The following is a 13,969-nucleotide window of genomic DNA, read 5'->3' as shown; positions in this document are numbered from 1 at the left end:
TTATGAGAATTACAAAGTTAGAATATTATGATACTCGTAATGTATTCTCAATTATTCTCGTACAACTACCAAAAATTACCAGAAAAAATATAAGTAACATGAGAACATCCGTCCATTTTCTGTGTACCCTGGTCCCTCAGTGGGGTCAGGAGGTGCTGCTGCCTCCAGCTGATGTTCAGGGCGAGAGGCGGGGTCACCTGGACAGGTCACCTGAACAGGTCACCTGGACAGGTCACCAGTCTGTCGCAGGGCAACACAGAGACACACAACCACACACACCTAGGGACAATTTGGAGAAACCAATTAACCTGACAGTCATGTTTTTGGACTGTGGGAGGAAACCGGAGTACCTGGAGAAAACCCACCATGCACAGGGAGAACATGGAGACTCCATGCAGAAAGACCGGGAATCGAACCCAGAACCTCTTTGCTGCAAGGCAACAGCTCTACCAACTGCACCACTGTGCAGCAACAGTGAGAAAAAAAGTAAGAAACTTTATGAGAATAAAGTAAGAAAATGACCATAATAAAGTCTATGGAGAGCCATTTCTTTATTTAATTTTGGCTGAAATGGCTCTCCATAGATAAAATCATATATTTAGAGAATAAAGAGGTAAAAGTATCAGAATAAACTTTTATTACCAGAATAAAGCCGAAGTAATAAAAAGTCATATTATAAGAATAAAATCGTAAAATCACCCCAATAAAGTTGTAGCAAATACATCAGCATTAGAATATTATCATTTTGATAATAATCAATACATTATCATTAACCTGGCGTTAAAAGATTATCTTCTTACTTATAAAACCAAAGTATAACTTTACACTCGTCTTCTCGTTTTTTTGAGTTCTCATAATTTTACGACTTTATTCTCATCATTTAATTTAACACTCCGTTGTAGTTTCACTCATTGATCCTTTTTCTTTTTCTGTTCGCCACCTTATTGAAAAAAAAAATCTGTTTTTGATCAGTTGGATGATTTGTTGAGCCGCGAAGAGTGAAAAATAAAGATAACGATGCAAAGTGAGGGAGTCCAGCAGCCTCAGCTGAGCTGCTAATGAGGCTTCAGGTGTAGAAAAGTAAAACAAACAAACCTCCAGAAACAGGAGCGGGGCTAAAACAGCGCTACTTCTTTTATTTAAAAGGCCAAATGAATAACGACAATGACGTCACTTCCTTCACATCACGAGTTTGATTTCTCACTGAATTTTAATGTTGTCTTTCAGCAGCAGCTGCAGTAAAACCGAGACAAGTTTATGATAAAAAATAAAATCTGCTGTCAGGAAGGTTTGTGGCTAAAGGTGAAACTTTTCATCACCTGTTCAGGTGTTTCACCTGTTCCCGGCGTCTGCGTTTAAAACAACCGGAAGACGAAACTAAAACAAGCTGTTTGTGTTTTAACGAAGTTCAATAAAGAAGTCACAAATATTTATATGATAATTTGGATAAAAATAAAAAAAATTCATAAATCTGCCTGTGTAATTCCTAAAATAAATACGTTAAAAAACATAATCAGTAGTAAGGAAATTCTTAGTTTTGCCAGTTGGTGAGGCTGAAAATGAGTAAATCTGCCCAGTTGTAAATCAAAACACTAAGAAATTTATTTTTTTAAAATGAATTGAACTTTATTATAGTTGTTTTTTTTTAGATGAAAATAATGTTATGAGAATAAAGTCAAAATAATATAGTTATATTTTGAAAATAGTCGGAATATTACGAGAATTAACTTATGGATATAGTTAAAATAATATGTGAATAAAGACATAATAATATGAGCATAAAGTTATATTTCAAGAGTAAAATCATAAAATTAACAGAATTCAGAATATTACACGAATAAACTCATATTAGAAGAATAAAGTTGCAGTAATGTGAATAAAGTTATATGAAAATAAGGTCAGAATATTAAGAGAATAGTCAAAATAATACAAAAATAAAGTAATGAATATAAAATATTTCAAAAATAGTCATATTACAGAATTAAGTCAGAATATTATGACAAGTTGTAATATTCTGACTTTATTCTTTATTTATTTAAGCCCTAATACTCCGTTGTACAAAAACTGTAAAAAATTAAAGAGAAGAATCATTTTTATGCATGTTTTATTTGTATTTTTTACAGTTTGGGTCTTTTTCTGGGGATGACGTTACAACATAAATGATAAACGGTGAGGGTAGCAGAAGGAAGAGCATCCAGTAAAAAAAAGTTGGTGATATTCCCCCTCTGCGGCGCGACGGAGACACCTGCTCAGGTGAGGATGTCGTGAGCCTGCTGCTCCACCAGAACCGTCATGTTCTTAACGTCGCCGCACCACGAGTCCAAACGGTCCTTCATGCCTTTAATCTGAAGCAGAAAGCGGCGGTTTATGGGTTATTTTATGTTTAAATCAGGAGGAGGTTTGAGGATCTGAAATCGAGCTCCAACCTGCTGCAGGTCCAGAACTCTGGGCTGCACCCAGGTCATCTGGACCTTCTGGTCCACCTCGTCGATGTTCCCTTTAATCAGGCCCACAGACAGCGCCTTCATCACCAGCAGCTCCACCTGCAGGAGCATCAGAAACGTCAGCAGCCCAGCAGGTCAGCGGTAGCTAAGCTGCAGGAAACAAGCTAGCTAACCTCGTTGACGGGGATCTTTGCGCTCTGAGCGATTTCTGTGAAGGTGAGCTGCCGGTGATTCGCAGGACGAGTGAACGTCATCTGCAAAAACACAAACACCCGTTATGACGAAATATCCCAGCAAAGCCGTTCACATGTCCACACCAGAGCCTAAATGGGAAAAAAAAAAATTAGCAGAAGCTAATGCTAACCCCGAAACACAAAAAATTAGCAAATGCGAACACTAAACATAAACAATTAGCCAAAGCTAAACAAAAAAAAATAAATAGCAAAGTTATGAAACGGGTAACAGTTTATGGCAGCCACTGGTTTAAGAGGCTCAAAAACAGCAGCCATCTTGAAAAATGGCCATCATCCTGAAATTCAAGTGAACTGCATATGACCTGAGGGGTTAGCATGCTAATTTCTATGCTTTATAGATACACTTTAAACCTTTACAGCAATATTCTGATCTGATCAAACAGGAAGTGAAAAAACCAACCCACCTCCATCACACAGAGCAGCTGGATCTTCTGCATCAGTTTAGGTTCATGAGCTGCGAGGTCGGGCTGCGGGCGGAAAGAGAGAAATATATTGATGCAATATTGATCAACTATCAGTGAAGAAAAATCTATTCAATTGGCTGCTTTTCAGGTTTAAAAGACATAATTTACACTTTATTTCCTCTTGGAAATGAAGAATTGAGTCACTAAAGGAGTTTTTTTTTTTGTCTATATGTCCAGAATGTGCTTTGATTTACATTTTTAAATTAAGAGAAACATACTTTTATGCAAATTTGGAGGTTCTAGTGTGGAATCAGTGCAATCGTTAACATAAAGTCGTAGTTTTTAAAGAAAGAGCGTTCGGCCGGCGCTCCACCTGCTGCCCCCATGCAGACTTGAAGCCCTGGAACTTCTCCACGTTCCCGGCGTTGAAGGCGTATAACGTGTCAATGAGCCACTGCTTGTCTGTGTTCCTCAGGGTCTCCAGCACCGGATGCATCAGCTGCAGAGCAAACAGCAGGACAGTCAGAGTCCCGCCTGTGGAGCCCAACAACCTCACCGGGTTTTCAGAGGAGACCCCACCAGCTCTCCGAAGTTGTAGACTCCCTCGCCCAGGAGTCCGGCCAGGCCCAGGGTGAACGCTCTCTCCTGCTTCTCTGTTTCTGTGGACGGGAAGTGAGTCAGAGACGGTTTTCTCAGCTTCAGCTGCTGTTGCCACGGTTACCGTTTCTCACCTGGAAGGTCTTTGATGTCCACGCAGCCCAGGTAGCGCAGCGCGTCCTTGTAGTAGGCGGCGTGGTTCCCGATGATGCGGTAATACTTGCTGGAGAGGTCGTAGAACCGTCCGTGGACCGACGTGACGCCGGGTAAGTTATTCAGCATTTCCTCCACCTCCTCGATGATTTTCTGGAGGCGGAGAACGAAGAGATGGAAGGATCAGCAAACACAGAACATCTTCCTCACCCCTTCCATTCACTTCTCAGTTAGTTTTTATTCTTTATTGGTCTTCAATTTTATTCATTTTTTTCACTTTATTTTGTTTCATTTTATATTTTCCTTTCACGTTTCTTTTTCCCATTAGGTTTTTACCTTTTACTTTTATCCTTTTATTCATTTTTCCATTTTCTTTGTCTTAGTTTTGTTTTTTCCTTTAATTTTCCGTTTTATTCGTTGTTTATGTTTTTTATTTTTTCCTTTTATCGCTTTCTGTTTTTATTATTTTCTCACACATTTTTCTCTAATTTTTTTTTTCTTTTATTTTTTGCAGTTTTTTTCTTCTATCCATTTACACACGTTTTTTTCCTTTGATATATATTTTTTATGTTTTTTTTCCTTTTATTCATTTTTATATTTTTCTTAAAACAACGGTCTCATTTTATTCATTTTCAAAAAAATTTCTTTTTCATCTTAATTTACTCCCCCCATCTTTTCCTGTTTAACATTTTTCTTCTTCCCTTTTATCATTTTATATTTTTTTTCTCTATTTTACATTTTCTCATCTTTCACTCATTTGTTCATGATTTTTTCTTACTTTTTTATAGATTAATTTTGCCTTTCTCATGTTTTTATCCCCTCCTCCCACCCTCTCTCTCTTTTATTTTTTACTCTTGTTCTTATTTTTCCCCTTCACATTTCCTTTGTTCAATTTTAGGACGACTGATCTGTTGAACTGACAGGTTAAAAACGGCTGACACTGATGCTAATGCTAACATATTGTGTTTTTCTAGTTTTAGCAGTTTTATTGTGACGTTTCTGACTGAACTGATCTCTTGATGAGCTGTGACCCATTTTAACCTGATCTACATTAACCAATCAGCTGAGTTTCCAGAATCGCCTCGCAGCGTTTTAAATCTGCCTCACCTTGGTGGCAGGAAGGTCGCTGATCTCCAGCTTCAGCCTGCCGATGGACGTCTTGCAGAGAATCACGGCTTCTTCACTGCTTTTCACCTGGATCATATGAACACACGGGTCAATAACACCGACGGGTAAAATTAACAGGAAAATAATCTGAGGTTTAACTGACCTTCTCTTTGGTCTTCTCCAGAAAAGTGATGGCATTTTTAGGATCTGGAAACCAGAAGAAAATATCTCAATGAAAACAAAAAGAAGTGAGAATAAAATATTTGAAGAAAATCCGTCCTCTGGTTCTCACCTGGCATCTGCCTTGCGACATAAAGGATGATTTCTACCAGAGACAGGGGGTTGATTCTGTGTTCGAAGTCACTGATGAAGTTTTCATACAGCTACAACAACAATAATTTAGATTAAAACCTCAGTTTGTGGTTCCTGCAGTAGTTTGAGGAACAGACTCTGTATGCCTCAGTGAGAGTCGGGATTTACCTGTATGAGGCCGTCTCCCGTTTTGAAGAAAGGATCTTTGACAAAGTCTGTCAGCTTCAACGTCAACTGATGCCACAATCTGCAAAAAATAAAAACAAAATCACCAATAAAACCCAGAGAAATGCACAAACCTGCTGCAGATCAGTGGCAGAGACTGTAAATATGACCGTAACTCTTTTTATTGCTTTTAAATACCAAAACTTTCTACCCTCAAATCTCAACTTCACTTTACAAATTTGCAATTACAATCATATGAAATTGTTTACATTAAGGGTTTGCATAGAAATTTGGTTATAATCATCTCTATATCAAGAATTTTATATAACAGAAATAAAAAAAATAATAATTTTATTTTAAAAATGTAATTATGCAAATAAGAATGCATAAAATGCTGCATCCAAACACGTCTTTGCGATTTCTGGTCAACAAATAGTGGCTGTACGGATCACAACACAGCATCACAATAATACATTTTTTACGATAAATTATGTAATAAATTAATGTGATAAAAAAAAATCATGCTCTCCAGGATCAATAACTTTGAATTTCCAAAGAATGTTTAAAACTCAGACTGGAAGACATTTTAAATAAATAAATTACATAAAACATAAAAATGAACTATGTAAACAAAATTATCTGTCAGCAAGTAGTACATATTTCACATACTGAACTTAAATAAAACCTCCTCATTATGATATAGTCAGATTACATGTTTATATAAACAATTACAATAAGCTTTTAGTATTGTTTTTAGTTAGCCATCGTTAGCTCAATGACTCAGCGTGCCGTTTAGAATCAATGGGGAAGCTAACGGAAGCTAAGCTAACAGCTAACTTTTTACCTTTTGTTGTAAGAATCCTCCAAAGCGTGCCACTCCGCCGCCATCTCTGGCGTGGAGCTGGTGCTCTGTTGTTGTTTGAGGTACCCACTGACATCTTTCATGGTAGAAACAAAATAAAGACTTTTTTTCAGGCAGAAAGCTGGTGAGTGTTGTTAAACTATCCGCTAACGTTATGTAGCTTGCTGTGCTCACAGTCTGCGTCTGCGCAGCTGCAAGTCGCAAAGGTGTATGGGAAGTAAGATTTAGGGTCCTATCAGTCGTTCGTTCATCAAAAATAAGTGTATAACCTAGCTGGTTTAATGTTACTACGATCTACAGAAACATGATAGGTAACCACATGTTTGCTTTATGTGTGTTAAACCACGGATAAATCTAAACCTGACACAAGACACCACTGACGTACCCAAACAAACTTAATTGGGTCTTGTTGAACCTGCTAATTCCGAGTTACCATGAACGTAGCATTCAAGAAAGGACAGCAGCAAATATTTTAGCAGAAAAACTGACAGCTTCCCTCACGTTGGCGTGATTTTAAGAGTTGTTAGGTGGTGTCGGTCTTCATAAACCAACAGAACCGGATCCGAACCGATCCTGGGGGATGGCTGGCTTGTCTTTAACTGTCAGACTGTGTTGTTTGGACCGCAGGTTGAGTTCAGTAGCAGCCAGGACGATCCGTGCAAAAGGTTAGTGGACTGACAGCGAAACTCTTCCACCCACCAGAACTGGTAGTAATAATAATAATAATAATAATAATAATAATAATAATAATAATAATAATAATAATAATGCATGACATTGTGCTGTTTTTCTTTGCAGGTCCCAGTAGGTTGAGTCCAATTGAAAGTTCAGTATCTTTGTTCAGGTACTTCTCCTGCTGAGGTGACATATGTTTTTATAAATAAACCAGGATTTGAGTAAAATACTCAAAAATTCTACTCAAATAATAGTAGAACTACTTCAACATATTTTTTCTGAAGTCAAATGAAATTATTTAAGAGTAAAAAGATACTGAGAAACTGGTAAAATCATTAATCATTTAATATTTAAAAATCCCATAATCAGACTTACCGATATATAAAGATATTTGGAAATCTTGATATTTTAAAGACCAAAATAACAATTCATTTTACAAAATAACATCAGATAAAAGAAACATTTTCCATCTTTTTTTAAATATAAAATTTATGAACATTTTCCAAAAACTGCAGGTGTGCATCAATATTTGGTGAATTTTTGATTCAGACAAGATTGTTGTTCATTCAGTGAAGTTACTCACAGTCATAGAGTTTCAAGAAATTTTACTCAAGTAAGAGTAAAGCAATAAAGTTACTCAAGTTAAAGTATAATTTGCAGTGTAGTTATAAAAAACTCATAAAAGTAAATTTTTTCCCCCAAAAAATGACTCAGGTAAATGAAGTTACTACCCAACTCTGAATTTAAGATGAGGAGCTACAGAAGGAGCTACATGTTTCCTTCTGTTTCCTTCTGGAAAACATTTTAATCAGTTACAAAAACGTTTTTTCAGCTGAAGGTATTAATGATTTGACTTAAACGTGACATTCAGATGTAATAAGAATGAAATAACTCTGCCTGGTCTTTGTTTCTTGTTTTTTTAGTGAAGTTTTTGCTGATACAAATGTTCAGTTCTTCTCAGACAGGAGTCGTTTCTCCAGAGGATAATAATCAGAGGACTGTTTGGTGGTGGAGGTGAATCCGTTCAGCCGCAGACTCTGCAGGATGTCGCCGAAAACATCCGAGAGCGACGCTGCAAAAGGGTGGTGGTGATGGCCGGAGCCGGGATCAGCACTCCGAGCGGCATCCCAGATTTCAGGTGCAAATACCCGCCTCTGATTAGTAGACAGGAGCTAATCTTGAAATAAATTTCCAATTTTAATCTCAGCTTCTTTGCTGTAAAAGACAAAGAATCATCAATTAAAAATCCTAAACATTCATACAGTGACACTTTTTAAATTTTCAGATCTTCAGTTGTAGTAATGGCTGGAAAATCCTTACTTTCAAATCTCCAATTAGAAAACAGCATCACCTTTGATTTATTTGTACTTAAAGGAGCATTCACACCAGTCCTGTTTATTCTGCTTTAATCCAATTCCAGTTCGTTTGCCAAGAAAGTTTGTAATCGGACCAAAAAAGTGAACTCTGGTCCGCCTACAAACCTCGGTCTGGGTTCGGTTGAAGTGAACTCTGGTGCGGTTTGAATGCATATGTGAACACCAACCAGACCAGGTACTGCTAAAAAAGCAGGGAGTGGATTACAGTGCAAAGCATTCTGGGTAAATACAACCAAAACAAACATGCTAGTCTAGCACTAGCAGAAGAGAAATCCTCCAACTGATAAAATCTGACGCCTCCAGTTTTGTTTACATTTGGTTTTTGTGTCGTTTCCTTCAGTGGGTTTTGGTGCAGCGCCCCCACAGGTGAGGAAGGGAACAGGTTTTCCAATTAGTTTGGTTCGTTTGACTCAGTCCAGCATGAAAGTGAACTGCAGCAGCTGAAAATGTAGCAAATGTTGCAAATTTGGTTCCCAATCAAACCGAATGTACCGGACTATCAGGTGGTAAGACACCCTAAAAAATGCTTAAGTTGATAAAGATTTGACTGTAAACGATTAAAAGCAACCAGCATCCCTTGTGACCTCACTAGGGATGTGCGTGTATGATAATGCCTGAATGGATGGATGCTTAAAAGCACTGTTAGTGAAAGACCAGAACAATATAAAACATCAGCATAAACACAAAATTTTGCACGAGTCACATTTAATTAAGACTATTTACATGTATAATAAACAAAAATGTCTCATTTTTGTTTTCTGGACCTGCAGGTCTCCGGGCAGCGGCCTGTATGACAACCTGCAGCAGTACGACCTGCCGTACGCCGAGGCCATCTTCGAGATCGGATTCTTCCATCGAAACCCAAATCCCTTCTTCGCCCTGGCCAAAGAGCTGTACCCGGGTAACTACCAGCCCAACCTGACACACTACTTTGTCCGTCTGCTTCACCAGAAGGGCCAGCTGCTGCGGATGTACACGCAGAACATCGACGGGCTGGAGAGACGTAGGTGTTTCCAAACCTCCCGTCAGTCCGGATGGGTGTTGTTGTGTTTCAATGTTTGCTCTCCGCTGTGTGTGGACCAAGTTGCAGGAGTTCCTCCGGAGATGCTGGTGGAGGCCCACGGCACGTTTGCAACGGCCACCTGCACCTCCTGCCTGCGGAAATATGACGGCGAGGAGCTCAGAGTGAGTCACAAAGTCTTCACTTCGCTTTGTGAATTTAATTGATTTGACTTAAATGGAACAGTGAATATTATTGAAAATATACCACATTTAGCAAAATGCTAATTTTGCCATGTTGGAATGAAATTAGCAAAATGCTAAAAACCTGCTAATACATACTTCTCATGTGACGCTACTCTTCTGGGAACCTTGTAGCTGGCAGCCATCTTGGTAGGTCTGAACCAGCCTGTCATGTTTTCAGCCAGAGGTGATGAGCGGGGCCGTCCCTCGGTGTCCCACCTGTGAGGGCGTGGTGAAGCCTGACATCGTGTTTTTTGGGGAGGAACTTCCTCTGAGTTTCTTCAAGTACCTGACGGATTTCCCGCTGGCCGACCTGCTGATCGTCATGGGAACGTCCCTGGAGGTAAGCGTCATAGCAACCAAACATGCTGACACTTTGTTTTCTTCGCTCCACATCTTTTAAGAGACATTTGTGAAGTGGTGGTTTGTAAAATGAATTAGACTGACAGTAATGATCCAGTTTAATGCTCATATTTATTAACCCTTCCCTCTGCAGAAACTCTTAGTTTTTTTCTCTTCCTCTACTTCAGACTTCAGTCATCTCTCGTTTTTCTTCACTCCTGAAAGCAGCACAGCACACAGCAGCCAACGCCACAGACAAACAGACGTTATTTTTTAAACAAAGTAAATGTTAATGTTTCATGATATTTACGTCCACACTGATTATGGTTAGCATGCGTATATAACATAAGCTACATATATGGATGATAAATTGTCCCAGAAGTTATTGTCATAAACAATAATATTGTTGTTTTGAAACCATTTTCAAGTAAATTGTAATGTAATAATGTAAGGACACTCTCTTAGAGATCAATCATATTTACACTGGAACTGGAAGACATTTAAAATATCCAAAATACATCGACAAAACAACAGAAACAAATAAAATGAATTAGGAAGTCTCTGCAAACAAAATTGTCCTTAAAAAAAGAGTTAATTGAGACCAAAGTGTTGAACTGAAGACTTTAGTCATCCAGTTATTGGTTGAAAGAGAAAAACAATAAATCATGAAAATGGATTGAGCTTGGTTTAATTTATCATGTGATTGATTTATTGATTATTGGTTATTACTTATTGCAGCAGACCAACATATTTAAACATAATTCTCATGTGCTGTACATTGTTTTATCACACATTAAAAGATAAGGATAAAAACTTATTTGTGAAGGTGCGGTGGGTTTTATTTTCAGCCGTTTCAGAAAATCTCCCGCGCCGTTGCCCAGCAACCCCAGCCACGTTACCTAGCAACCGAAGAACGTTTGGGCGGTTGGTTTGGTGAAAAGCCACGTTTTCTGTCCCACAGGTGGAGCCGTTTGCCAGCCTGGCCGGAGCCGTGCGCAGCTCCGTGCCCCGCCTCCTCATCAACCGGGACCTGGTGGGGCCTTTCGCGTGGGGGCGGCGGCCTCGTGACGTCACGCAGCTGGGTGACGTGGTCACCGGCGTGAAGGAACTCGTCGACGCTCTGGGCTGGAGTCAGGAGATGGACGCTCTAATGGCGGCCGGAAGTCAGGAAGTTTGATGATTTTTCTGGGTTTTTAGATTTGTTTGTTTGTTGATTCTTCTTCTGACTTTTGCTCTGATTGAAACTGAGCAGAACTCGGTTCGTTTGCTCTCAGTTTTATGAGAAATCAAAGTCTGTGACGTATGACGGACGGTGTATGAGGACCATTGTGGATAATGAAAGAGGAAGAGTAAATTTCGCCCAAAAAACAAAAAAAATTTCAGGTTAATTTTAGACATTTTCTAGAAAACACAGGAAATTTTCAGAATTTTAAAAGTCAAAAGTAAAAAAATTTTGCTTGAAAAAAATCGGACATTTTTAGATTAATCTTACATCTTTGAGGGAAAAAAAAATGGAAATTAGAGTTTTTAGTCACAAATTTACTCAAAAAGAAAAAAACTGATTTTTTTTTTAGAGTAATCTTAGAAGTTTCCCAGAAAAAAAACACATGGAAATTTCTTGAGTTTAAAAGCTGAAAATTTTTGACTCTCAATAATTTTCTAAGTTTGAAAAGTTTAACATTTTCCACTTATGAAATTTTTGAGTTTTTGGCTGAAATTAACTCATTTTTCTGTCTGCAGTGGCGCTAGTGGTAACAGCTGCTGTGGTTCTGTTTTACTCCCATCGCTGTTTTATTTAATAACACCTGATCAAATAAAGTTTTAAGTCTTGAATATGTTCAGATTTTTAACTCATTTTAACTTTTAGTTGCATCTGAAATTTGTATTTCTATTTGATGTTTCTTTCTCCTGGTTTCTTTAAAAAAGCAACTTTCAGTTCCTGTAACTGAATGTTGGTGATTATAAAACTGAAATCAAAACGTTTCAGCTCCTTCATCACAGAGAACGTTTGTATTTTTAAACATTTTGTTATTTATTAAGTCAGATGCTTACATTTTTAAGCTACTATTGGTTATTGTTTTGCAATATACAGTGGTCTTCAATTTAAACTTCATTGGCTAAATCTGCCAATATCTCTGAATAAAACTGTGATGCTATTAAAATTAGTTATTTTATCGCTATTTTTTATTTATCTATTTATGTATAATTGTCTTCCACTTATGTTTCTAAATATAATTCTGTATTTTCCTTTTTTTTAATTAATTTAATTTTGGCCTTCAGAAATTTCATTTGCACAGTTTTATTCAAACATATTTCCCTTTGAAATACCAAGAGTATCGAAGTAAATAGTTTTAGATTTTATATGGTCATTTCTTTATTAAATAAATGCATCCATAATTCTTTAACTGTCAATAAAAAGTATTTAATTGTAATATTTGCACCATGACACAATTAATCTTTAAAGTAAAAGATAAATGTAGCATATATCTAACTGAAGAAGCAAATAAGTAGCAATAAGTCTCAAAAATGGGTGCACATATATATTTAAAAAAAAAAAGACAATCTGAAGAAATTCGACTAATTTATCAGTTTTTTGTTTTTTATAATCGAATAAAACTCATTAAAAATTCTTAAATCAGAACTTTGTTGTGAATTAATTTCCCTTTAAATGGAAATGAAACAGGAAAGTTTAGAGCGGCCAGCAGAGGGAGCCAGAGTGCAGCTGAAATGGCGCCATGTTGTCCGTGAAGCAGCGGGGGGTCCCCAAAGTGGGTCCTGGAGGCCCTGCATGTTTTATTCTCTCCCTGGTGGCAGTAACAACCTTTTCAGCACCTCAAAGTTCTTCTTAGGCCTCTAATGAGCCTCATTTGATCCAGGTGAGCTAGAACTAAAACATGCAGGATGCCGGGCCTCCAGGACCCACTTTGGGGACCCCTGCCGTAAAAGGTAAAACAATAAATGACCAGATTTCTGAAAATAAAAGCAGTTCTGATATTTACTGGAATAACTGCAGATCTGGATTGTCAGAATAAAAGTCAGAAACATGAATTGTTCCCAGCGATGCGTCGATGTGACGTTTTCTCCCAGCACTGAAAATATCTTTTATCAGAACTTCCAGAGTAATATATGATGGCACATTTAAGACCATTGCAGATGGAAAAAAAAGCACATTTCTGCCAAAGCACTCAGAAAAAAGTCTAATCTCAGAAATTTTCAGAAGTAGAAAATTTTCTACTTCAAAATTTCTGCTTTTTTCTTGCAGATTTTTGACTTTTGAAACGTTTATTTCCAAGTTGTCCTGGATACTCCACCCACTGTGAGTAACCAAAAATGAACCAGACACAGACACTCACCTGCAGGTTTTGTTAAAGTTTCACAGGCTTAAAAATTTACTTCGTCTCTACTTTTTTGTCATTTTTAGATATTAAATGATTGGCAAGTTATCAGTTATGCAGCAGTTGAGTAGCCTTTTTTATTAAAACTTTAACTAATACAATAAATATGTTTTTTTATATTTAAAAAAATATAAAAAATTTTTTTTATATTTGTTTTATTTTTTTTTTTTATAAAAACTGGTTGTTTTTCCAACCAGTCTACATGTGTTTTGTGGACTTGGAGAAGGCGTTCGACCGTGTCCCTCGGGGGGCCCTGTGGGGGCCCCCCGAGGGTACCGGGCCCTTTGATACAGGCTGTCAGGTCCCTGTATGACCGGTGTCAGAGTCTGGTCCGCATTGCCGGCAGTAAGTCGGGCTCGTTTCCGGTGAGAGTTGGACTCCGCCAAGGCTGCCCTTTGTCACCGATTCTGTTCATTACTTTTATGGACAGAATTTCTAGGCGCAGCCGAGGTGTTGAGGGGATCCGTTTTGGTGGCATTAGGATCGCATCTCTGCTTTTTGCGGATGATGTGGTCCTGTTGGCTTCATCGGAACGTGATCTGCAGCTCTCACTGGAGCGGTTCGCAGCCGAGTGTGAAGCGGCCGGGATGAGGCTCAGTGCCTCCAAATCCGAGGCCATGGTCTTGAGCCGGAAAAGGGTA

The 13,969-nt window shown here is 38.1% G+C and overlaps 2 protein-coding genes across 7 annotated transcripts; one reads left to right on the top strand and one right to left on the bottom strand.

Annotated features, from left to right (window-relative positions):
- Nucleotides 1–2,087: 2,087 nt before the first annotated feature.
- psmd13 (proteasome 26S subunit, non-ATPase 13) lies at nucleotides 2,088–6,499 on the bottom strand. The gene is made up of 12 exons (XM_081605543.1): nucleotides 6,281–6,499; nucleotides 5,440–5,518; nucleotides 5,252–5,342; nucleotides 5,123–5,166; nucleotides 4,960–5,046; nucleotides 3,834–4,005; nucleotides 3,682–3,761; nucleotides 3,476–3,601; nucleotides 3,103–3,165; nucleotides 2,618–2,698; nucleotides 2,427–2,543; nucleotides 2,088–2,345 (listed from the first exon to the last, which is right to left on the bottom strand). Exons 1-12 carry the CDS (start codon nucleotides 6,379–6,381, stop codon nucleotides 2,250–2,252), a joined length of 1,137 nt encoding a protein of 378 aa, XP_081461669.1. The 5' UTR covers nucleotides 6,382–6,499; the 3' UTR covers nucleotides 2,088–2,249.
- Nucleotides 6,500–6,582: 83 nt separating this feature from the next.
- sirt3 (sirtuin 3) lies at nucleotides 6,583–11,766 on the top strand. 6 transcript variants are annotated; one of them, XM_081605545.1, is made up of 7 exons: nucleotides 6,583–6,963; nucleotides 7,097–7,142; nucleotides 7,968–8,111; nucleotides 9,120–9,352; nucleotides 9,434–9,534; nucleotides 9,773–9,934; nucleotides 10,895–11,766. In XM_081605545.1, the coding sequence occupies exons 1-7, from the start codon at nucleotides 6,879–6,881 to the stop codon at nucleotides 11,108–11,110; spliced, it is 987 nt and encodes a 328-aa protein (XP_081461671.1). In that variant the 5' UTR covers nucleotides 6,583–6,878; the 3' UTR covers nucleotides 11,111–11,766. The 6 variants fall into 6 exon arrangements, with proteins under 6 accessions (XP_081461671.1, XP_081461670.1, XP_081461672.1 ...); XM_081605544.1 differs by having other exon boundaries at nucleotides 7,935–8,111; XM_081605546.1 differs by having other exon boundaries at nucleotides 6,880–7,005; nucleotides 7,935–8,111.
- The last annotated feature ends 2,203 nt before the right edge of the window (nucleotides 11,767–13,969 follow it).

This window comes from Poecilia reticulata, chromosome 3 (assembly GCF_904066995.2).
Source record: "Poecilia reticulata chromosome 3, P_reticulata-male-v2, whole genome shotgun sequence".
Classification (NCBI taxonomy): domain Eukaryota; kingdom Metazoa; phylum Chordata; class Actinopteri; order Cyprinodontiformes; family Poeciliidae; genus Poecilia; species Poecilia reticulata.
Note: the sequence above shows the minus strand (reverse complement) of the source record. Positions and strands in the feature narration are given on the sequence as shown.

What these genes read in the sequence shown, in the direction of transcription:
- psmd13 (XM_081605543.1), bottom strand. Translation starts at nt 6,381, where the DNA reads ATGAAAGATGTCAGTGGGTACCTCAAACAACAACAGAGCACCAGCTCC. An exon ending in TCTACAACTTCGGAGAGCTG is followed by an intron (nt 3,602 to 3,681) that starts GTGGGGTCTCCT and finishes TTTGCTCTGCAG; the next exon opens with CTGATGCATCCGGTGCTGGA. An exon ending in GAGTTCTGGACCTGCAGCAG is followed by an intron (nt 2,346 to 2,426) that starts GTTGGAGCTCGA and finishes TTTCTGCTTCAG; the next exon opens with ATTAAAGGCATGAAGGACCG.
- sirt3 (XM_081605544.1), top strand. Translation starts at nt 6,879, where the DNA reads ATGGCTGGCTTGTCTTTAACTGTCAGACTGTGTTGTTTGGACCGCAGG. An exon ending in AGCGGCATCCCAGATTTCAG is followed by an intron (nt 8,112 to 9,119) that starts GTGCAAATACCC and finishes CTGGACCTGCAG; the next exon opens with GTCTCCGGGCAGCGGCCTGT. An exon ending in TCATGGGAACGTCCCTGGAG is followed by an intron (nt 9,935 to 10,894) that starts GTAAGCGTCATA and finishes TCTGTCCCACAG; the next exon opens with GTGGAGCCGTTTGCCAGCCT.